Source organism: Grampus griseus (assembly GCF_964374135.1).
Source record: "Grampus griseus genome assembly, chromosome: 3".
NCBI classification, from domain to species: Eukaryota; Metazoa; Chordata; class Mammalia; order Artiodactyla; family Delphinidae; genus Grampus; species Grampus griseus.
The window spans coordinates 53076190-53100430 of NC_139019.1; the positions used below are offsets into that span (position 1 = coordinate 53076190).

The 24241-nt window shown below is 46.1% G+C and overlaps 1 protein-coding gene across 4 annotated transcripts in view; it reads left to right on the forward strand.

Moving 5' to 3' along the window:
* MAST4 (microtubule associated serine/threonine kinase family member 4) overlaps positions 1-23474 on the forward strand; it is a gene marked incomplete at its 5' end in the record, with an annotated part of 565267 nt that extends 541793 nt beyond the window's left edge. For 2 of the 4 annotated variants that reach the window (XM_082651132.1, XM_082651133.1), the window contains 8 exons: positions 803-930; positions 1322-1557; positions 5825-6025; positions 8701-8930; positions 9487-9609; positions 16434-16570; positions 18818-18999; positions 19347-23474. In XM_082651132.1, coding sequence (XP_082507258.1) covers positions 803-930; positions 1322-1557; positions 5825-6025; positions 8701-8930; positions 9487-9609; positions 16434-16570; positions 18818-18999; positions 19347-23236 — 5127 coding nt within the window. In that variant the 3' untranslated portion in view covers positions 23237-23474. The remainder of the gene's footprint in view (positions 1-802; positions 931-1321; positions 1558-5824; positions 6026-8700; positions 8931-9486; positions 9610-16433; positions 16571-18817; positions 19000-19346) is intronic. The other 2 variants (XM_082651135.1, XM_082651134.1) reach the window with 1 other exon arrangement.
* Positions 23475-24241: the final 767 nt, after the last annotated feature.

Below are 24241 nucleotides of genomic sequence, written 5' to 3' on the forward strand. Positions count from 1 at the left end.
TGGCCCATCAAAGCCAGCTCCTAAACTGTTCCCTGCCCACGGTCTCCTGTTCTTTAGCCACCTTCCTCCAAATCCCAGGAGATTATAGGAGGTCTAAGGTCCATTCCCATGAGAGCAGCAAGTGACTGGGTTGGGCAGTAGTGAACGCTTCCTGGGCTGGGCTCGCAGCTCCCTATTTTAGCTTCCATCTTCCCTGTGGTACAGCAGAGATCTCAGTTTGCCTAAGCTATGATCTCCTTCAGAAATTCTGGTACCAACATATGAAACTGCCTGTCTGTATGTGAGATTTATAAGCCAAACAAGTAAGTACCTCTGACTCCTAACGCACTGCATCTCCCCCCAACATGTTTTGAAACAGGTCATTTAGTCTTCTCTTCGCCCTCAATTCCAATTCATTTTTCTCCTTCCCGCCCCTGACTGGGGGCCATTCAATCTTTTTCTCTGTGGTTTTCTTTTTCTGATTGACTTCACGGTTAAAAAGTAATCTAACATGTGCATCGATCCCGGGCCTAGAAACCGCAATGCATCTATGGATTTTGTTTGCAGATACAAAGTCCATAGTGAGAGACGGTGAGAGGGTGATGAATTCATAGCTCTCCACTCCAAAAGGAAAAAAATTGTGCATTGACCACTCACCTCAGGACTCAAGTAAACAGTATTGGAAAGTACCTTTTGAATACACAGTCCCAGTTCAAACTTCAGTCATAGTCTCAGGTTGTTCTGCCAGGATTTGTTTGGTTTTTTTTATTCTGACAATCCCTTTCAAGAAGGTGTTAATAAGCACTGGCTATTTGCCTTGCAGGTTTTCAGCAGTATGGATCGAGGTACTCAGAATCCAGGAGAAGAAAAGGAAGACCCTGGGGACAAAACCAAAAGCACAACTTTGCCGTCCACGGAAACATTAAGCTGGAGTTCAGAGTATTCTGAAATGTATGTGAAATTCTTTTTATTTTTTTTATTTCTTTATTTTTTTAACATCTTTATTGTATGTGAAATTCTTGTTAACAAATATCATGAACAGCAGCTACTAGGACAGTGGCTCTTAAACGTGAGTGTGCCTCCGAACCTTCTGGAGGGGCCTGTACAGGCAGATTGCTGACCCAGGAGATCTGGGATAGGGGCTGAGAATGTGCATTTCTACCAAGTTCCCTGGGATGCTGATTCTGTTGGTCTGGACACCACACTGTAAGAATCACTGCCCTCGACATGTCTTGGTTAGGCTCCCTCAGTTCCATTTTTACCTGGTTTCTTCCAAAATTCACCTTGAACACAGTTTCATAGCATGTATAGATGCATGACTTTGTATTTGTTTTTAATGAAGGCAACAGTTATCCACATCCAACTCTTCGGATACTGAAAGCAACAGACATAAAGTCGGTTCTGGCCTGCTTCCCAAACTGGCTATTTCAGCAGAGGCAGAACAAGATGAGGCTGCCCCCCACCCCAGAGAGCTGCATGAGCAGCGGGAAAAGCCAGCCCCCACCCCTGCAGAGAATGCACAGGAGGAGCCCGAGGTCAGCACTCCGGCCAGCACCATCAGCAGCTCCACCTTGTCAGGTAAGGCCCTGGGCGCGGCCCTGCCGTCCAGGCATCACCCACCACATTGAGAAGTGACTGCTGGTGCTCGGAATCCCAGGCCTGGCCCAGCCAGGCAGCGATGATGGGCATTTTGTGCCACTAGACTCTGTCCATGGCCCCACTCCTTGAGCTTGGGCGATGGGCTCCTCAGAACTGAGATCAGATGTCTCAGACCCCTCCTTAGTGCATGGCTGTACAGCACGTCCTTCTTGCTTCACCTGGAGCCTTCACGTCCTCTGCTGGGTTTCAGTGGCGTCCTTTGATGGCTGTCAGAACACAGTAAGGGAGCATGTTCTCTGTTGTGGGTACAAAGGCGTGCCTTGTGGAGTTGCATCTAACTCAAAGTTACAAGTAAGCGACTCTATTAAATAGTCAAATGGTCAAACTTACCCTCAACAATGTCGTAAATCACCACCCATAAGGTACCGTGTAAGCCAGTTTTCCTTCTGCTGTTGAGACGGGTGGTTGTTTCTTTGGAGGAGTTGGTTTTTGTCATGGGACCACTTATACCCAATAACCAAGCAGTCTGCACGTGAGACCCTCAGTGCAGCCAGATGCTTATTCTGTTTGCATAGCTGGCTAGAAACAGAGGCTGATGAGAATCTCAGGGACGTATAAAAAAAGAAGACAAGCAAGAAATTAGGTGGGCAAACATCTTGTATATATGATGGTAAAAAAAAAAAAATACCTCATACCTCGATCTATACTTTTGAAGTGTTTTACTTCAAAAGTAACTTGGATATAAAGTTTCTTTAAGGGGGAAAAAAAAAAAAGATGCTTATTCTGTGAGGTTCACGGATGGAGCGGGGAGAGGGGAGTCAGGAATACTGACACAGTTCAGATCGGTGTCTCGTGCGCCTATGACACAACTCCACTGCACACAAGCTGCCTTCCCAGCCTCTGGATAACTGACGCAAATAACCCTAAGACATCTTTGGGTGTGTGAGACAGAGTGGGGCTTGGGCCTTTCCTATAGGGGGCGCTTTATGGTGTCACTTTTATGTGAAGTAAACCTTCCTGACACCAGGAGCAGTATCTCCACAGGTTTTTAAAATGCTTACTGTATCATGGTTACTTGGGGCCTTTAATCACGGAGGTGTCCTCATTAGATGATCGGCCTTGCGCCTCCCTCAGAGCAAGTCCTTGAAGTGCATTTCAAATATTATTCGGTGTATAAAAATTTTATGCACAGCATGTCCTTCTACAGAGCAATGTGTATTTATGCTTAGAAAATAAAAACGTGGATATGGATTAAGGTTGCTATGATAAATGTTTTCATTAAGCCATATCCAGTATGCTATATTGATAACCGTGAGTGATTCCAAGAATTTTCATGAACAGTTTTTTAACTTACTGAATATTCGTGGTGTAATGTTTTCATCTTGTTTTGAATCATTTCAAAATTACAAATTTTACAGGCTGGGTTTATTTCCGCCTCCCTAAAAAGTCTGGTCCTGTGTAGCTTCACATGAGCTTACAGTTGATCGTGGGGAAGAATGCTATTGGGTTTTTTCCTTCTCTCTCTTCACCCCAGTTCTGTTTCCATGTAGGATAGTTCCACTTGTCCTAAATCAGAGAGCCAAGAGAACAGCAGTGAAGAAGTAGTGTAGAAACAAGCTAGTAGTCTAAGATGCCTGACCATTTTTAGTTCATCTTGGTAATCAGATCAAATGTAGATGTGTCAAGTGTTTTATATTTCTGGTTACTAAATTCTCATCTGTTTCTTAGTTATTATTTACTCTGAATAGAGTTACCTCTACTTCACATTCTTAATATGATGAATTGTTTATGATCTCTTGGTCTCTTCTGCCTACTCACTATCAGAAAGGTAGGAGGTAAAGGGAGGGGAATGGTGTCTAAGCATTTGATTGAGTACTTTCACAATTAAAAACACAATCTGTCTATATCCTGCTATGCATTATGATGAATAGATTCAAACCACCTTTCTCTCTGTCTCCCCCATACACACACTAAAACTAATCAAAGACCTTGGGGGCCATACAGAAGAGAGAGATGAGCCGATTTGCTCACAGCCAAGGGGAATTAGAGAATCTGAAAACCGTGACTGTAGTAAAATTAAGTTTGTTGATTTTTATATTGCTCCACCATCAAAAAGAAAGAATCCTTGACATTTACAGAACATTAAGGTGACGTTATCTACCACTGGCAGAAAAGAAACACACGTGTATATACAGTGCTATGAGATGAGATGGCGGGATGAAATGGCGGAGGCAAGAGGGAGGGATGATAAAAGAGAACATTGAATATTCACACTCTGGCATTTAGGGCAGTGCAGCTTTATACCTGTCTCTTTTTTCATGACTACAATGTATTTGAATCAGTGAAAAGTAAGTCTTGAATGCATCCAACAAATTATTCATTGTGAAGAGATTCAGCTTTTCAGTTTATGCTTGTCCGTGATCCCATCCGAGCCAAATTAGAAAGGAGAAGAGAGTGTGTAACTTACCCAAAAGTAAATTAAACGTTTTTTGAGATACGATTTTTTTGATTTGTGAAGCCGTTTTTGTCAAGTCCCTCAGCAGTTGATTTCTTCATTTAGAGTGAATAGAATAGATATGCTGTTATGTGGGACTGAATTTGGCATATAGAAGTAGAAAGGTGGTTGATATTTGCCTTAAGATCGTCTTCCTTAGTAGGTCAGATGGGTGTCACATGGAAGTTTGTGAATCTTACCCTGTACCTACGGCACAGTAGGTGGCCATGAGCTGTGCCGTGCCCAAGCCCACCGTCCCAAGTCCAAGCCTTCCCTTAGCTTGGACCCCTCCTGTGGGTCTGTGCCACCTCTGTGAACTAGGACCAAACCTGCCGTGCAGTCAAATGATGTGTATATAGCACTGTAACCGAAATGTTAGTTAAGTCTGATTAAGCCTCTTCTCTAGGCAAAGAATGTCATGGTCAGCACTTTAAAATGTGCTGCTTGGCCTTTCAAAGGATCATTTATAATGGTATTAAATTCTCTGTGTGGATTGTATATCTTAATGTGGTGATAGTGATGATTTTTAAAGCACAGGGGCCTTATAATATAGCATTTAGAAGGAAAAAGAAGGTAAGCATTGCTTTTTTCTGGACAAAGATGTATTATCAGTGATTAAAAAAAGAAAGAAAAAAAAAAAAACAGAAAACTGATAGCCTGTGAAAGAAAGAATAGGAGAAACCAAAAGGGATGGTCACTTGACTTTTTTCAACATGTCACTTCTGACAAGAGTAAAGAACTTTCTTTACTCTGGGCGTGTGCAATTACCAGACTGGTATCAGTGATTTTCCATTTCTGCATCCTTCTACGTGGTTACATGTTCTCTTATGTTCCTCTGCTGAGGGAAGTCCTAGTTTTTTAACTTTAAAAAAAAAAAACAACTCTCCAGTGTATACTGAGGATTAATAAAATTAAAAATAAGGAAGGTGTGATGGCTGGCTTAGAGGGGGACAAATCTTTTCACTTCCAGTAACTTCAGGGCAGATCAGCATTTGGCACTGTCTAGTCTAAAGGCAAGAAGATGTAGGGAACCATTGGGTACCATAGTGAAGCATACCCTTTGTCTTGTCCTGTGAGATTTACAAGGAGGTCAGAGTGAAAGCAGGTGTGGGAAGTCAAAGGCGACACTTTAGGCACTTTTCCATAAGTTACAAACCTGAGCCTAAGTGTGAGGTGTGGCCTAGAAAGATGGTAGGAGGTGACAATGGGCATAAATGTCCACGAAGTGACTAAATGATGTCCACATAGCAAAACCCAATATTAACAGCACTGCTAATGATGGTCATTTGTGTCACAGGGTGATCATACCATACGGTGGGCGTTGTGTGGTTCACGAGCTGATGTTTGGTTCATGGCCTTCCGTGGTGGGGTCGGGGGGGAAGAGTTGTCTCTACTAGGGTTGTAAAAGACAGATTCTAAAAAGTAATCTCCTAGTTAAATGGAGTCAATTGAGAGTTAGTGGACTTGTGTACAAGTAGAACGAAATCTGAACGGAAACCTCTTTCATTCTTCCTCCTCCGCGCCACTTTTCTCAAACCGGTCACATGAGTTTCATGTTTGCCTGACACCACATGGACTCATGAACCACACGGGCTTCCGTTTCCCAGCGTTTGTCCTTCCTTCTCTCTGTCTCTCTCTCTCTCTCCCTCTCCCTCCCTCCCTCCCTCCCTCCCTCCCTCCCTCCCTCCCCCTCTCCCCACCTCTCCTATCCCAGATTTTCCTGAACATGTTTATCCCTTCTTCTTTGTACAGTTGGCAGTTTTTCAGAGCACTTGGATCAGATAAATGGACGAAGCGAGTGTGTGGACAGTACAGATAATTCCTCAAAGCCCTCCAGTGAACCCACTTCTCACATGGCTCGGCAGCGATTAGAAAGCACAGAGAAAAAGAAAATCTCGGGGAAAGTCACAAAGTCCCTTTCTGCCAGTGCTCTGTCCCTCATGATCCCAGGAGGTAGAGAGACATCTACTTGCATGACATTGTGTGATTTGTGCATGCTCACCCCCCGCCCCCAGTTTGCAATGCTGATTGACATACAAGATGGCTTGAAACAGTAGTGGGTGCTGTCCTGGCGCAGCCCTCCAGAGTGTCTCCCTGCAAGACCTCCAGAGCTCCCAGGGGCATATGTGGTTTACTCCTTCTCGCTTCTTTCTGCAGCAGGAGATGAGGCAGGCTCTCTTCCCACAAAGGCTTATTTCTTTTATTTGTTTTCTTTCCTTTTCTCCCACGCTCCCCAAGTTAAGTGATAAATTTCCCTCTTCTGAATAATTTTTCTTCCCTAGACTCTGCATCATTTGTACCCTTTATGGAGCTGTTAACAGCATCTGTGTTGGAAAGCTAAGTATAGTTTTTCTCATCTAATTAACAAGGAAATCGACACAGAGAACATAAGTTTTTCATTTCTGGGGATGCAGAGTCCCAGACAGCACTGAAATTACAAGGTTTACCAGCCCTGTCTGTTGGGTTATGCTTCCTCCTACTGGTATTATTTTCTACCCTGTATTAAAAAACTGGGTTTAATTAATGGTTTTGTTCAGTTGCAGTATGTTTCCACAACCTAGTTTTGCCTCTGCTAATCACAAAGTCTACAGTAATTTCACTGGCTGAGATGAAAATATATACCCTGGTGGTTACGATTTATCACTCAAATGACAGTAAGAGAGTGGAAGTGGCAGTCGAATTACATTGCAGATGGCTTGCAGTTGGAAGAATACAGACCATGTATAAAAGAGATTGTTTACATTGTTGAAATTTCAAATTCCTGCAGAAAGAAATTGGGTAAAAACAAAAGCTCCCTGGGGGGTAATGCTCACTGTAGCATATGCTCATTTCTGGGAAATGTCTGTGTAGCACCATAAAACAAACACCTGTCTCCCTAGTTTGAGTGACTATTCATAACCAGAAGGCAATGGCCCCAGTGCAGCTGCAGTCAGGAAGGTAAGTGGGGTGTGGTCCAGTCCACTTTGAGAGCTGATGAGAAAGCCCACATCTTGGTGAACGTAGGTCAGTTCTTCAATCGGAGGAGATAAGGTAAAATGTACCGAGGTAAAGGGTCGGGGGCCTGGCTCTTTTAGCAGTTTGGATCTGTGTATCCACTCTATCTTCTTCCTGCCTTTGCATGTGTTGATGTTCCCTACCCACCGGTGTGCCTCTGTTCACCTGGCCTTTGGATGAGACAGAGGTAACCAGGAAAAAAGGGTCAGGATGCCGCATGAAGTCAGAAAGTGAAGGAACTTGGATAGTGATACATTTAGCTAATTGTTTCCCTTTGGACAGACATAAGCATTAGAGCAAAAGATAGTCGGGATACTTTCAGTTTGCTGTGGCCACGATGTTACCGAACCCCAGGAGGCTTCAGATGCTCTGGCCCTTTGTAGCCTGACCCTGACTGAGCTCGCATTTAAACCTCAGCATCTTTTTGTAGGTTATTCTTTTACACACACACACACACACACACACACACACACGCACACGCAATTTCACATGACCAGTTAGGATCTGTTTAGATTCACATAGATGAAACAGTGATAAGAGCTATAAGTTAAAGTGTGTTTGTTCATAAAACAAGAAAAACAGAATAGTATTGGTATTGAAGAATATGAAGGGAGTTTTTCTTAAAATTTCTCTATCCACCTGCATTATCCTCTCAGAAACCTTGCTAGAATTACAGGTAATATATGAAGAGAATCAGTTCTAATCATAGTAATAAGGAATGATTCTTTTATAGAGAAGTTAACATGACAGTGTTTTCTTGATCAAAATTGTTTAATCAGTACTAGTTCAGTAATATGATAAAAAAGCAGAGGTAAATTGATGAATTGCTTTCCAGGCCAGGTTTTTTCGAAAAGAACCATGTTAACGTTATTTAGGGCAAGATTTGGAGGCTGAGTATCTTTTACTATCGTCCATACAGCCTTCCCTGGGTGAGGGTATACCTGAAATTTGTGCACCGATGATTTGTTTATTTACTTATTTCTTTATTTATTTTGGGGGCTGCATTGGGTCTTCGCTGCTGCGTGCGAGCTTTCTCTAGTTGCAGCGATCAGGGGCTACTCTTAATTGTGCATGGGCTTCTCATTGCGGTGGCTTTTGTCGTTGCAGAGCACGGGCTTCTAGGCGTGTGGGCTTCAGTAGTTGCAGCATGCGGGCTCAGTAGTTGTGGCACATGGGCTTAGTTGCTCCGCGGCATGTGGGATCTTCCCGAACCAGGGATCAAACCCTTGTCCCCTGCATTGGCAGGAGGATTCTTAACCATTGCCCCACCAGGGAAGTTCCTGTTTCTTTAATTAAAAGAAAGTGTATTAAAAGATCACAGTCAGATAGCAGTGAAGTTTCGTTTGTTTTTTAATTTGTGTAGAGAACTAAGAAGTTGTAACTTCAGAATGTGAGTTTAAAAGTTAGTTTAAAAAGAGGCATTTCTGAGATTTCTTTGACAGGCTTCTGTCAAGTTACCAGTTACCATGCTAGTTACCAGTATAAATATTTTTATATTATTTCTTCTTTATTAGAAAGGAATGGATTTGTATTGTGACTGTCCTCCCAATCCCAGCAGGGCTACCTAGTGAGGGCTACCTGAGAGCAGTTTGTGGGACCAGGATGAGCTGTGATGACTGGCTTCTCTGTTGCAGATATGTTTGCTGTTTCTCCACTGGGAAGTCCAATGTCTCCCCATTCTCTGTCCTCGGACCCTTCTTCCTCAAGGGATTCCTCTCCCAGCCGAGATTCCTCAGGAGCTTCTGCCAGTCCATACCAGCCCGTTGTGATCCACAGTTCAGGGAAGAACTATGGTTTCACCATCCGAGCCATCCGGGTGTATGTGGGAGACAGCGACATTTACACAGTGCATCATATCGTTTGGGTAAGACCGACAGTCTCTCTTTCTGGTTAGTTTTTGTTCCCAGCCAAACTGGAGAATAAATATGTCAGCTGAGGCATAGTTAACAGCAAATGATTTTTCTCTGAAGCTGACATTTGGGACCTGTTTCATACTCCTGCCCTTTATCTGTGTGGTGGGATTGAATTTAGCAAGAGTTAATTCTTTCTCATAATTCTGTTAGTCTTCATATCTGATTAACCACTCTGCATACCAAGCTGGTAGAAATAGTCAAAGATAGTCCTGTTTTTATCCTTCTTTCATTCTTCTTTTCTTAGATTTTTTTTTCCCTAGCCTTCCTTTTTTTTTTTTTTTTTAAGTACTTTCTCAGATCACCTGAAATTGTTTAAGGAACTATAGAAATTACCCTATTTTAGGATGATGACAGAAAAAGAATAGCAAACCTTGTCTTACTGGTTTCCTCTTAGGAGCTCAGGATCATTTGCTGATTAACTCAGAACACTGAGCCACAAGAAACAGTAGGTGTCAGGGTTGTCATTTGTTTGCTTACTAATATATATACTCTCCTCTTGGACTTTAGAATGTAGAAGAAGGAAGTCCAGCTTGCCAGGCAGGACTGAAGGCTGGGGATCTGATCACACACGTCAATGGAGAACCAGTGCATGGACTCGTCCACACAGAAGTTATAGAGCTCCTGCTAAAGGTACTATCTTTTTGATGTCATGGCCATCCAGATGAAGGAGGTAGCCAGAAAGAACTAGTACCAAGAGTTCTTTGCTCGGGGTCTAGAGTTCTATATGACACATCCATACACACTCAGTCTCGTTGCTGAGAGAATATTCGGTAGTCTGTTTAATGTAAAGGCAAAAATAACATGAATTTTTTGGTTTTATATCATGAAATGCACGCTCGTATATCGGCACAGTCACTTCCTAATTTAATTTTGCTTCTTATCCTGAATTACAAATAGAGTTCTCTTTGTTTATGTACCGCACATAGTAAAATCTGTTTGGAAATCGTCCATCCTAAAGGCGATTTTCTTCAGTAAATTTTGTTCTATATAGCAGAAGACAAGGTAGTATTAAACTGTGAGGTCAGATCTGAAGGTTGAGTCTGTGAGTTGGGTTTCCTTTTGAAAGGTAGACCTATGAATATATAACATACACTATAAATGATAGAAATAGGTGGTAATGGAAGAAGGGATTCTAGCGATCATTAGGCCTTTTCCCATTCATACGTACAAATGAATTTGAATGTAGATCAGTTTCTACTTGGAATGTAAGCTGATTCAAGCCAATGGAGTACAAAGATCCCAAGAAGCCTGAGTACGATAGAGAGAGACAGTCTATACTGATCCTCTCCTTTCTTTGGGGTTATTTGCTCTGCCACCTGCTGACTACAGAATATAAAGTTATGGCTCCAAATATGGATCTGGTTAAAACAAAGATAAATTTGAGTTCGATTTTAAGTTTTTTCAAGGAAAGAAGACTATCTGTGATCAAAAATACAGTCTTTAATTGTAGGATTATTTTACAAGTCAACAGATGTTTACGGATGACCTCTGGCTTTTGTAAGCACTGGGAGGGCTGGGCTATAAGGGGCTATCAGAGAGGCGTGAGCCATGACCTCAGAGAACCTGCAGCCTATCGAGAGGCACAACCGAAACACATACGTGTCATTGAAGCAAGGTACCTTCAGACTGTTTCCAGAGCACTCGCTCTGAGGCAGGTACCACGGTAGATGTTGGCAACATAGGAATTCAGGTATGGTCCTTGCCCTCGAGGACTATGGGAGATATAGAAGAGTTATGCAAGCAGATAACGTTCAGCTTGATCAGCCAGGGGCCACAGCAGGGGGAGGAATCCCGTACTTTTGGAGAGAAGATTCTGTGAATGAGGAGAGTCATCACAGAGAAGTGACACTGAACTGGAACTTGAAAGAAAATTAGGATTTGGAAGGTAGGGCAGGTAGGTGGGTGTACAAAGCCTTTGAAAAGTAAGTACAGTTAAATGACTTTTCTTCTTCCTTCTCTCATCCCCCAGCCAACACAAGTGTATTCTTCAAACGATTCAGTGTCTGGCCTAGGTTCCAGGAAGAGGAATAGCATGCATATTCAAAGGTCCATTGTGAAGTGGCCGATTGTAGGAAAGTTATTGCTGTTGATCAGTTCACAGCATTAATGAAACTTTGGTCTTGGCCTCAGTCCCCATTGGAGTTGAGGCCGGGCTTTGCTATCCTCCATACCTACAGGTGGTTCCCCTAACTCTAGTCAACTTTCTCACAAATGCATCCTATACTATTGGGCTCCCTGATGGCTTCGTCACTGGCGGACCATCAGGGTAGTAGCTGTATTTTGGTATTCTCAGATGCTTTTTACACGATGTTTTATACTTGCAAACTACTTCACAAAATCTCATGGCATCCTTAGAAAAAGGCGGAAGAGCCATTACGTAGGGCTGTATGTATATTTAGAGATGCACGTGCAATACTTATTTATCTTTCGGGATGTGAACCTAATAAGCGTATCGCGTGTTTCATGGCTGCAGCTTTGGTCACACTTACCCTCACAACTTCAAAATGAGCCTGCTATGGAAGCACTAACTTACATGCACAAGGAAATAGAAAGTCACGGTCATCCGGTTCAGTTCCCCACAGCTCTGTGAATCCCTGTAAATGTGCCCCTTCAGTGTCGCCTTAAACCTCTCCTGCCACAAGGAGTTAATCACCTCCATCCAGCTTGCAAGTAGCTTGTTAAAAAAGAACTTTGTCAAGGCACCGAAATCTCTCTCCAGCCGCTGCCGTGAGGGGTGGAGGCCACATGGACCCAGTCATATCCCCTGCTCACGTAATTACCTGCCCAGTGTAGCCTCCCTAATACAGAAAACTCTCTATTCAACCAGGTTGCTTTCTTAGGACAGCTTTAGTTTAAATCCCCAATCGTAAGAGAAGCCCTAAAATATCACCAGCCCCTGCCTCAAAATTTCCTTTCCCTGAACTCTGGAGAACCTCTGGAAACTAAAATGGGGACCATCAAATAGCATCGTTATTGCCATCTTCACATATTAGCTGGGCCCCCAAAATGTGAAAAAGTGTGCGAGATACCGAAGAGTCACACAACAAATGACACATATGAATAATAGGTAATCGAGAGCCTTTACATGAATAAACTCAGGTAATCCTCATACCTTGTGCATAGGTGCTATAAATATAAATGTCCCCATTTTACAGATAAAGAAATTAAAGCAGGGAGAAGTTAACAAAGCAGCCAAGGTTATCTGCTAGGAAAGAGCAGGAGAGGATTTTCATCATGGCAATGGAGCTCCAGAGCCTGTGCTTTCAACCAGCACGCCACTGTGCTCTGTACATGAAGTCTTCTGATTGCCAGTAACTTAAGTTAATACAGTCCAACGTTCACAGGGGAAACAGTGGCAATACTAGACTATAATCAGAGTGTCAGACAAAAGGAACAAATTGTAAATATGGCCCAGGTTCTAAAGGAGAGAGGGCTTTCCACCAGGATGGGCAGGGGTGAAGAGTTAGGGGTTTTCTGTGCAGGGCTGTGAAGGATGGGTGGACATTTAGTGTATGGGAAGAGGGTGTAGGACGGTCTAGGCAAAATAAAGAAGATGCTTAAAGACACAAGGACAGGAAGCTCAGAGTGCTTGAGGTGCATGAGTAAACCAGTGTGGCTGGAGCCTGAGTTCATAGCATCTGGGATGAAGTGTGCAGGATGGCTGGGGCTGGATCATGGAGGGTTGAGTCAGGGCAAGGACACACGTATGCAGGAAGAGTGCTGTTCGCCATGTGCGTCTTGCAGAGAAAGAAATGTAAAAACAGTCTAGCTCAGTGAAGCACCCAAGGCCAACTGATAAACTAATGTGGAGTCAGACTGAGAGAAGAGACTGAATAGCCTGACTTCTGCTTTTGTGTTCAGTTCAGCCAGCTTAAAATAATTTCCCTCCCACCGTGCACTAATCACACCAGTAGTTTAAAGTAAAACTTAACTAATGGAACATTTAACAGTCTTCTGGCCCCATTTCGTTGTTATTTTTTAAAACAGTGCTGCAGAATTTCCCTAATAAGAGCCTGCTTCTTCTTCAAAAGAATTTGTTGAGGTCAGTAGACCCAGTAAAACACAGTGTGCCGAGTTCTGACAGCACTTGCTATAGCCGATGGAGCCACCAGATGGCAGTCTCCACAATTCTCACCTGTTCTCCATAAAATTATAATATTTTTCAGTCATTTACTTACCATTTTTGTAATCATTAACGTTTCCAACCAAATGTTTGCACTCTGCATTTTTTGTGTGTCTGTATTTCCCCTTAAGGAAGTTATCTCTTTGTGTATTTCCGTAAGTCAAGTGAACTGTCATCTGGAACAGCCATATGTAGAAACAAAAAAAAGAAAACTGGGTTTGGTTTTATAGTGGAAAGGGACTTTCGTCCAGAACTTAATGACGTGCTCTGATTCAGCAAACCCTGGTCGTAACTTTTCTGGTGAGGAATGTTCAGCATTTATATTATATTTTTTTCATATAATGTTGATGATATTTTTAACATTTCTTCTTGACAGTCTGATACGTTGATCATTCTTTATATGGATCCAGTGCCTCGTTCCCTCACCACCACTCTTTAAGTACAAGCTGTACACTCTGCTGGGAGGAAGAGAGGGAAGGGATCAGGGCATGCCCCTGCCCATGAGGAGTGGGCAGTGTGGGGTGAGGGGTGGGAGAGCCAGCTTTGGGCTCTCCCACTGGGCTCTGTGACCTTGGGAAAAAAGAATCTCAGTGTCTCTGAATCTCTTTTCCTTACCTCTAGTCGAAAAATAATAATCCCTTCCTACCTCATAGGGTTTAAAAAAAAAAAAAACCCTCATGACTTGGTTGTGAAAATAAAGTAAGAGAATATATGTGAAAAATGCTTTAAGATTCACAATGTGCTTTTAAGATGCTCAGTGGCATTGTGAGCCTCTTATAGGTAAAGATATAAAAGTCAGTGCTGAATTGTGTTAGAAGGGATGGAAGTGGATTCAAGCTTAGATGGCTCATGGGCTCTAGCAGCCCCGGTGATCGTTGTGGCTCTGTGTCCACTCTGTATATGATGTAGAAAAGGACGGAAGGAACTTCAGTGAAAGACGAACTCCCGTCATGTTTGTTGCCCCTTTCCTTCCCCTAAGGCATGCAGGAAAAACTAAAACTTTAGTCTGGCCTCGCTCAGTTAGCCTGGCCTCACTCAATTTGTGAAGAGAAAATCCCATACCAAACAACCTTCAATGGTAGGCCTTTCATACTTCAAAGCTGAGTTTTCAGTTTAAAGAATAAATTGAATGTCAGTCTCTACTATCAGGTTAAGGTTTATTTTTAAAGTTTTGGCATTTGCATATAAAACATGTACTTTATTCTTTCAGGATGAAGAAAAATTGTTTCTCTTGTTCAAGTTCAAATCTCATTTCCCTAAAATATTTTTTTACAATTATGACATTAAGTATGGGATTATATGTTCTTAAATATATAAAGAACTCTAAAATCAATAATACCAGGACTTTCTGATACAAAATTGGATATAAGACATGAACAAATCGTTCTCTATAAAGAAATAGAAATCATCGAAAATAAATGAGTCAAAGTCCAGCTTTGTTAATAGCCAAAGAACAAAGATTAAAACTTGATGTAACTTTTTCCTGTAAAATCAGTAATCTGTTTAATGTTAATATTCAGCTCTGACAAGCCCGTTCTATGGCTGCTGCTCGTGCGCTGCTGGCAAGAGCATGAGGTGACATAACCCTTCTGGAAATTAGTGTATCACCAGGCCCCAAGAGTCGCTAAAAAGTCCACCTAGACCCTTTGCTGCGTGTATTGGGTCTAATTATGTAATCTAAGGGAAATGTCAGAGGCTCGGACAGCGATTTAGAGATAAAGCTGTTTATTCCAACTCTTACAAGAATTGCGAGATAGAAAACAATAGCTGTAGGAAAATAGTTAAATTGTGATTCACCCAGCTCATGGAATATTTTTGAATAGCCAGTAAAAATCATGTTCTTAAGGAATATTCAATGACGAAGGGCAAGTTTTTCAAAGTTAGGAAATGGGAAGTGAACAAAAAACATAAAACTAAATATGAGATTAATTTAATTAAGATTTAAATTATTTATAAAGTGTGTCTATATATATATATATATATATATATACATACTTTCTACATGCCTGATAAGAGACCAGCAGGAAATATACAGAAATGTTACCAACGTTAGCTGGGTGGTAAGCTCCTCAGTGATTTTTTTAATATATATATGCTTTACTCTTTTCTTCTTATAATGGCACGTATTACTTCCCAAGTTGGGAGGGAAGGTGGATGTTGATATTAAAACAATCTCTGTTTTTCCAGTCCCCAGCCCCCATCATACTCAACTCCCCATCTCTTAATACCGCTTAGAGCTGAGTTGCTAGGCATCTTCCAGGCACAGGCCTTTTAAAAGGCCCTTCTCGGGCTTCCCTGGTGGCGCAGTGGTTGAGAGTCCGCCTGCCGATGCAGGGGACGTGGGTTCGTGCCCCAGTCTGGGAAGATCCCACACGCCGCGGAGCGGCTGGGCCCGTGAGCCATGGCCGCTGAGCCTGTGCTCCCCAGCGGGAGAGGCCACAGCAGTGAGAGGCCCACGTACGGAAAAAAAAAAAAAAGGCCCTTCTCCGTATGCTTCTTGTCTTCTTAAGGTAATCGGGGCCATCTGTGACTCCGAAAGGACATGTTTCTCTCCTGGTTATTAAGAAATTCAAGAAGAGGTCATTGATACGGGAGTGAAGGGGGTGGGTCCTGCCCACTTGCCCAGGGCACACCTCAGCTTGCCCTCTAACTCTGCTCTCAAATCCGTCCCCAGGGCCTGCCCAGCCGGCCCCTGTCCCAGGTTCAAGTGGTAGGGCACAGAAACCCACCAGGAATGACCTCACCATGCCTGACCTGGCCAAACAGAGGCTGTTTCATACTTGCTGGCGTGAACTTTCCAGCTCTGCCTGCTGACAGGTTTTCTGGTGGTAGAAAAGGAACCTTTAAAAATAATTTAAAATAGAAGTCTCATTCCGTTTTGCTGCTTTATGATGGTTTTTTATGATTTCTAGAGAGCCCCTGGGCATCTTTATACTTAATACATATGGATGAGGATAACTGTGATTTATAGAGTCCTTTCCATGTGTCACCCTCAGTGCTAAAGGCTTTACAGACTCTATCTCCTTGATCTTCAGACGAGCCCTATGAGATAGGTGTGACTCTCCTGTTAGATGGAAAGCCAGTGCTCAGGTCACAGGCTCAGATTTGAGCTCAGCTCTGTGGAGTTCCAGATCCCACCCTCTTAAGGAAACCTCACATTTTTTTTCCACCGAGTTTGTCAGGACTTCACTGCTTGAAGGGTCATTGACCCATGGAAGCCTTTTGTATGTCCGTCCTTGTGGATCTTTTCTTTGTCTTTGGCTCTCCTATCTCTGTTCTGGTCTTGTTCCATCACAGCATTTCGCTTTAATACCACGTCATATTTTTATAGAGTGGAAATAAGGTGTCGATCACGACCACCCCATTTGAGAACACATCAATCAAGACGGGGCCAGCCAGGAGAAACAGCTATAAGAGCCGGATGGTGAGGCGGAGCAAGAAATCCAAGAAGAAGGAAAGTCTGGAAAGGTGAGTTAGAGCCGTCCTCTTCAGGGGTTTGGTGCACTCCCGCACTGAGCGACATTTACTCCTTGCTTAATGTGAATGCTTGCATATGAGAAGGGTCCATTTCTCTGTGAGAAATGTTGCCCCGTGGTTCACACGTATTTATACATTAGCGTTTATATTCCTTCGTAACAGCATTCTTTTTCATAGTGAAAAGACTTACGTAGTTACACTGTAGAAGAATTTATATTGCTGCTTCTCATGTGTGAGAACCATGAAAAGCCCTTTGCCTTTTCTTAAGCCTCTAGACTTCATTTCAGTTGAGTTGGATTTGAGGAACTGAAACTTCAGGCAGTTTTTAGCATGATATCTGTATTTAATAACGTCCTTTACATTATCTAAAAACAAACAGTTGCTTTCTTTTTTTTTTTTTTTTGCGGTACGTGGGCCTCTCACTGTTGTGGCCTCTCCCGTTGCGGAGCACAGACTCCGAACGCGCAGGCCCAGCGGCCATGGCTCACGGGCACAGCCGCTCTGCGGCATGTGGGACCTTCCCGGACCGGGGCACGAACCCGTGTCCCCTGCATCAGCAGGCGGACTCTCAACCACTGCACCACCAGGGAAGCCCCAGGTGCTATTTTTTAATGCCAGATGTTTGAAGATAACTAGATCTTTAAAGCATCCAAATAAGCCTAGAAATAGAAAGGCTTTGTTTTACTGACTGAAAGCCTAACTTGGCTACACGTTTGCACTGTGAGAGTTACCGTGGGTACCATTTTGTGCCCCATGCAGGCACTAGCAAGGTGTGTGTGTGTGTGTTTCTGGTGAGGATGTTTCTTGCCAGGCAGTTGTCTAGATGTGCTCCCTGCACCATGCCACAGCAGCCCTACTTTGCCCACTTGGATTTGGTGTGTTGGATCACATTATGAGGATTTTTGATGATAGAAAAGAAAAATAAGCAAATGAGAAAGGAATGATTATTGACTCCAGGAAAGACAGAGTTATACAAGGAAGGAAAATAGAATTATGGCCGAGCTGTGAACAGTATTTATCACGTAAATAAAGAAAACACCAGCCTTTTTTTTCTAACCAAAAATTTTGGTTTAGCGCTACTAAGAGGAATAGAAACAGGGAAGTGTTTTCGGTTAGAAGGTGGAAGCAGTTGTATAAGAGCTTAATTCTCATTTTTTTGTGGTAGGAAATCAACAGATAATTTCTAAAATCGAAAAACTAAAAAAACAGCATAAGTACATTTCATAGCAATATGCAGACAAATAGGAAAAGAAACAGCTAAAAGACTAGAAAGTGGTTTCTCTGGGGATTGGGAAAAAGGCAGAGCAGGGAGTTGCTATTTTTCATTACAAACTATTTGACTTTTTAACCCAAGTACGTGTATTACTGTGATTAAACTTACACACACACACACACACACACACACACACACACACATTTTGAGATCCTCCTTTTTTTTTTAATGTGAGCTTTATATTTTAATGGTGGTTTAGGTCATATAGAACACACTTGCTTCAAGGGGTAGAAGAGCGTAAACTACCTGGGGATGAAGGAACTCTGTACAGCCACCTGCGCTTCGAAGCCACCTGAAGCTGTGCTCTTAGCTTTCAGATGTGCTCGTGGGACACTAACTGCACATTTGCTTGTGCTGCAGCGTGGCGTCTCCTGCCCTGCTGATGTGATAAGCTTCGTTTCACCTTGCTCGGTTTTTCTATGTAAATGTACAGCGTGCACAGTCATGAGGAATATTCAAGAGCTCACAATGGAATAAGCACAGCAAACAGCCCCTCAGAGATAAAGCCTCTACCCAGTGTATCACCATCCAAGAATTCTATATCCAAGATGATGGTTTTTCTTCCAGGGATTGACTTTGTATTATCTCTTAATTAATTAAATTGTGTCAGTGTGTTTGGGGCTATGTACTCAGAAGCTTTCAGGCAAAAAACCGTGTCCTCAAAAACCTGACCTATAAATAAATGAATGCATATTTATTATATATTTTTCCTATTTTCACAGCTCTTCTTAAAGTGCTTGAAATTAAGAGAAGAGAGCTTCCATTGCGTATTATCAAAACCTCTTCCTTTCTAAGTCATAAAAAAGTTTTGAATATAAAAGTGGGATCCTTCTCTTTAAAAGGATCTGCCGTCATCCTATCACCGTCTCTGGCACAGGGGCGTGTACTGAGTGCACTGGTGCTGTGGGCAGGAGGAGTGGTTTTGAATGTAGAATCTGATCAGTTTTCTTCTGTTTTCACTCTAGGAGAAGATCCCTTTTCAAAAAACTAGCCAAGCAGCCTTCTCCTTTACTCCACACCAGCCGAAGTTTCTCCTGCTTGAACAGATCCCTGTCATCAGGGGAGAGCCTCCCGGGGTCCCCCACTCACAGCTTGTCTCCCCGATCCCCTACTCCCAGCTACCGCTCCACCCCCGACTTCCCATCCGGTGAGTGAGTCTCCTTGCCTCTCAAGAGTTGAGGGGTCACCATCTGAGATCCTGGAAGAGAGGCTTATTCCTGCTTAAGGAAAGAAGGTTGAGGTTGTAACTGACAGAGAACAGGATTTATAGGAAGGTCAGAAGATACAGCTGTTCGGTCCATTAAAAAAGACAGGAAGTACTGGGTTAACCCTTGGTGTGGGGAGGTTTATCTAAAAAGCATTTATTCACTAGACTTAGATGCTAAGACAATTTGCTGACCTTTACCTGACCTTATCTGAAACAGCTAGGTCTGGAAGCATGGAAAGCAAAGGGAAAGTGGCCGTTGCTCACAGCATCCTGTTTTCCACCCACAGGTACTAACTCCTCCCAGAGCAGCTCCCCAAGCTCTAGTGCCCCCAACTCCCCAGCAGGGTCAGGACACATCCGGCCCAGCACTCTCCACGGCCTGGCCCCCAAACTCAGCGGGCAGCGATACCGGTCAGGAAGACGTAAGTCAGCGGGCAGCATCCCGCTCTCCCCGCTGGCCCGGACGCCCTCTCCAACTCCACAGCCCACCTCCCCTCAGCGGTCACCGTCCCCTCTGTTGGGACATTCACTTGGCAACTCCAAGATCTCTCAAGCCTTTCCCAGCAAAATGCACTCCCCCCCGACCATCGTCAGACACATCGTGAGGCCCAAGAGCGCAGAGCCCCCGCGGTCCCCGCTGCTCAAGCGCGTGCAGTCGGAGGAGAAGCTCTCTCCCTCCTACGGCAGTGACAAGAAGCACCTGTGCTCCCGCAAGCACAGCCTGGAGGTCACCCAGGAGGAGGTGCCGCCGCGGGAGCAGTCCCAGCGGGAGGTGACCTTGCAGAGCCTGGAGGAGAACGTGTGCGACGCGCCTGCCCTCAGCCGGGCCAGGCCTGTGGAGCAAGGCTGCCTGAAACGCCCTGTGTCCCGGAAGCTGGGCCGACAGGAGTCTGTGGACGAGCTGGACCGAGAGAAGTTGAAGGCCAAGGTGGTGGTGAAGAAACCCGACGGGCTCCCAGAGAAACAGGAATCCCGCCAGAAACCCCATGCACTTGGCAATGATGTGGAAAACCTCTCTGCTTTTAGGCTAGAAGACAGAGAGAAGAAAATCTATCCAAAGGCTTCGGAAAGGTCAAATCATTTTGAAAACAAAGCAGCCGCGCAGGAGGCCCAGGCCCCGGGCAGCCTGCTGAAAGATGCTCTCCACAAGCAGGCCAGCGTGCGGGCCAGCGAGGCTGTCACCTCGGAGGGGGCCGCAGCTCCCGGGGACCACAGCCAGGGCACCGGTGACCTCAAACGAGCCTCGGCTCACAGCACCCTCCAAGACGGTCTCTGTCACGCCACCCACAGGCCCACCGCCGGGAAGGGTGAGTACACGGAGAAGTCCCCGCAGGCCAAGGAGGGTCCCCGGTGTGAGAAGTTAGACAGCAAGCTGGCCAACATCGATTACCTCAGAAAGAAGATGTCCCTTGAAGACAAAGATGATGGCCCCTGCCCTGTGCTTAAGCCCAAGATGACACCTGGTGCCCAGGAGGGCCTGCCGGGGAGCGCGGGCCGACCGGCCGGGGGGCAGCAGGAGGCCCAGCCGGCCTCCGAGAGCCGCGCGCCATTCATCAGCGGCCACGTGGCTCAGCTCAGCACCGTCTCCTTTGTCCCTCTCAAGGCCCTTTCTGGCCGGGTGGACAGCGGAGCGGAGAAGCCGGGCTTAGCTGCTCCAGAGTCGCCTGTCCGGAAAAGCCCCTCCGAGTATAAGCTGGAAGGGCGGTCTGTGTCATGCCTGAAGCCCATTGAGGGCACTTTGGACATTGCTCTTCTGTCTGGACCGCAGGCCTCCAAGACGGAGCTGCCTTCACCAGAGCCTGCCCAGAGCCCCAGCCCAGGCAGTGACGTAGGGCCCCCTGTGCCACAGGCTCCCGCCGGCAGTGTGGGGAGGAAGGGTGAAACTGCGGGTCAGAGGGAGTCCTCCCCTGCCAGCTTCAAGGTGAACAAATCCTACCTGCTCGAGCCTCGGTTCCCACCACCCAGCCGGGGTCTGCAGGGCTCACCGGCGTCACCCCTGCCTGACCCAGAGCTGAAGCTGGACAGGAAGGTTTCCCACGCAGCCAGGACCCCGGCGACCATCGTGGAAAGCCATCCCCAGCGGGGAGAGGGCAGCCCCAGCCAACACCAAGACCACAGGCCCGATGTTAAGCTCCTTCCCCTCCTGGGGCAGAACCTCCAAGGTGCTGACCCGTCTAGATTGCGCAGCCCGCTCCCACCTGAAGGTGCCCCCTTGAGGGAGAAGCCTAGCGGGAGGGAGTCGTCCGAAAGGGGCCCTTCCACAGCCAGAAGTGAGCGGTTGGCTTTGAGGGCCGACATCCGCAGAGACCCCTCCAAGGAGCTGTATCCACTAGAAGCTGCTAAAACCAGTGACAACTCCAAAACCCTCCCCGCTGTGGGGAGGACCCGCCCAGATGTCTCCACCCAGACCCAGGCCTTGGAGAAAGCATGCGGGCCTTGTGGGAAAACAAACCCCAAAGACGGCCGAGATGAGGTGAGGCCACTGGCCAGAGAAGACCCCTCTTTGCACTCTGCAGCGGCTCCTTGTGAGAGGGAGCTGGTCAAGGGAAGGAGTGGCCCGGAATCGAAGCTGGCATCCGCTTCTGCCAGGTGGTCTCTGGAGCCACCCGGGACAGAGAGTGAGAAGAGTGAAACGCTCTCCGGTTTCCGATCTGTGCAGAAAGATGGTCCCAAGGAGCCAGAAAGGAAAGAACAGCCCCTGCAGAAGCATCACCTCACCAGTAACTCTCAGCCCCTACCTACCACCAAAGAGCTCCCTCGCCTGGCCGCTCAGCAGCATTACACTCAACAAAGCTACCCTGCTGGCTCTCTGCCTGGGAGCAGGCCCTGCGCTACACACTCAATCCTGGGCCTCCAGGACCCTCCCAAGCCCACTGCTGTGCCCTGTGAAAGCAGCAGCCACAAGCCCAGGTCTGGCCCCGACACAGACCCTCCAAAGTCTAAGCACCCAGACCGGCCCCTCTTCTCCCAGAAGCTGAGCATTGAGGCTGCAGTGGGCAAAGAGCCTGGTGCTCAGCCCCCCGGCAGAGAGGGAAAGGGCAGCAGTAAGGGTGTGTCAGAGGAGTTCCCTGCCCTCCCAGGTCCCCAGAACACAGCCCGCGATGTGATTGGCCAGGGAGCAAGTGGGCCCTCAGTCCCCCTACACATGGAATGGGGTCCTCCAGACACCAAGCTGAGACCCACCCGCAGTGGGCATCCCCCAGAGGCACTGGAGAAGCCCGCACATCCACCACGGCAAGGACCCCTAGGGGCCAGTGAGTCGGTGGACCAGAAACTTCCCACTGTAGGGGAAAGGCAGAACCCATCTCCAAAGGCCCCCAAACCATCCACTGTGAAAGATTATCCCCCTCTGTGCAAACAGACAGACAGGAGCCTGAGTCCGCCGGCGGCCAGCGCTGACGCCGGGAAGTCTGAAGGCAAGAAATGCACCGAAGCACTTTACTGCCCTGCGGACAGCGGGCAGCCGGGGGCCCGCCTTTCCCCGGCGCAAGGTGAGGCTGGGCCCAAGGGCACGGAGAGGCCGGCAGCAGCCGCCGGGGAGGGCTGGCCGGAGGCCAAGGGGAAAGGGCCCGGTTCCCAGAAGCCACTGACGGAGGCGGGCAAGCCCAGTGGCATGAAACGGTCGCCCTCGGCCACGGCGCAGAGCTCTTTCCGCTGCACTGCCCTCCCCGAGAAGTCTCTGAGCTACTCCTCTGGCTTTCCCGAGGCTAGATCAGTAGTTCTAGAGACTTCTACAACCTGCAGCGACACCTTCTCTGCCAAGGCCGGCAGGGCCACAGCTGAGCCCCCAGCCTCCAGCAGCAGGGACCATCGAAAGCCCCTGCCTGGGGGGGATGGCAGAACCCAAATGACAAAGAGCGACTCCTTGCCATCCTTCCGCAGCTCAGCCATCACTCTGGAATCCTATCACCCCAACCCAGGCGTGGGGGAGGGCGCCAGCCACCGGGACAGGGTCCTCTCAGGAGCAACCACCGAGGGAGAAACCAAAGGGAAAGAGCCGGCCCCCGCCCAGCCAGCTCAGACTAGGAAGCAGAATGTGGGCAGAGAGGTGACCAAGCCGTTCCCCGCTCCAAGCGCGGAACGCCCCATCGCCCTTCCTTCTGAGAAGGACTCCGGGGTGCGACAGAGGCGGGGGAAAGAGAGTTTGCGCGGCAGCCCACACAAAAAGGCCTTGTGATGGGGCAGGCCCCCGGCGGGACTGGGGGACCCAGCCTGCGTGTGTAACTGCATCTTGACTACCTTGGAAACCAGCACTGTGGGAACCCCCCCAGGCAGAGCCTGGAGCCTCACCGAAGAAGGGGGAGAGAAGAAACAGGAAAAGAAGGGACCTTCTTCCAAATGCCTTCCCAATTGGAACCGGTAAACTGTTACCAGATAGTGTTTGTACAAAAAAAATAAAAATAAAAAAACAAAAAGTCTTTTTGGTTGAGGTTGAGGTTGCGGATTGTTGAGGAAAACGATTTTCTCTGTAAATACCTAGCAATGTGTTTGGTTTGGGGGATATAGAGTCGATACTTTGCTGCTGATGGCATCATTTACTACAACTTTTTTTTTAATAAGATTTTCGCTCTACCGTTGATCATAATGCAGTAATGAAGCAAAAGGGTTAAACCTGGGTATATGTAAAAGTATAGATGCACCCATATTCGTGTATATACACATCCACCCACGTGTTCTGGTCTGTGGTAGAAAAGAATATTTCAAGGCTACATTTTTTCTACGTTAAAACATTCTAAGTCGAGTTGAAGGTGAAAGAGAGCCCCAAATACACTAGATTGTAAGCCTTCATGTGTATTTTTAACGAGTGATTTTGATAGTACTGTATCTGGCTACCTATACTTCCAGATCTAAAGAACTACTCGAATCACTGCCTTTGGAATCCTCCTCCATCAGAAATGGCCACAACAGATGGAGCTAGCCATTTTCATTTCATTTCATGGTCATCCTAATAGCCATTTTGATCCTGGGCCCAGCTGTCTGAAAGGCCAGTTGTCCTTGTCTGTGGGTGTGTATGTCAACTCCTCACCATAGGTAGAGCAGGGGCTATAAACACACGTCGACTTATTTCTGTTCTTTTGCTTTCCCTTTCTGTTCTCTCGCTTTTCCTTTTCATGCTCTTAAACTCAGGCCTTTATGCTATGAGTCACTAGTCTAAGAAGCACACATTTTATAGTAGTTCTGC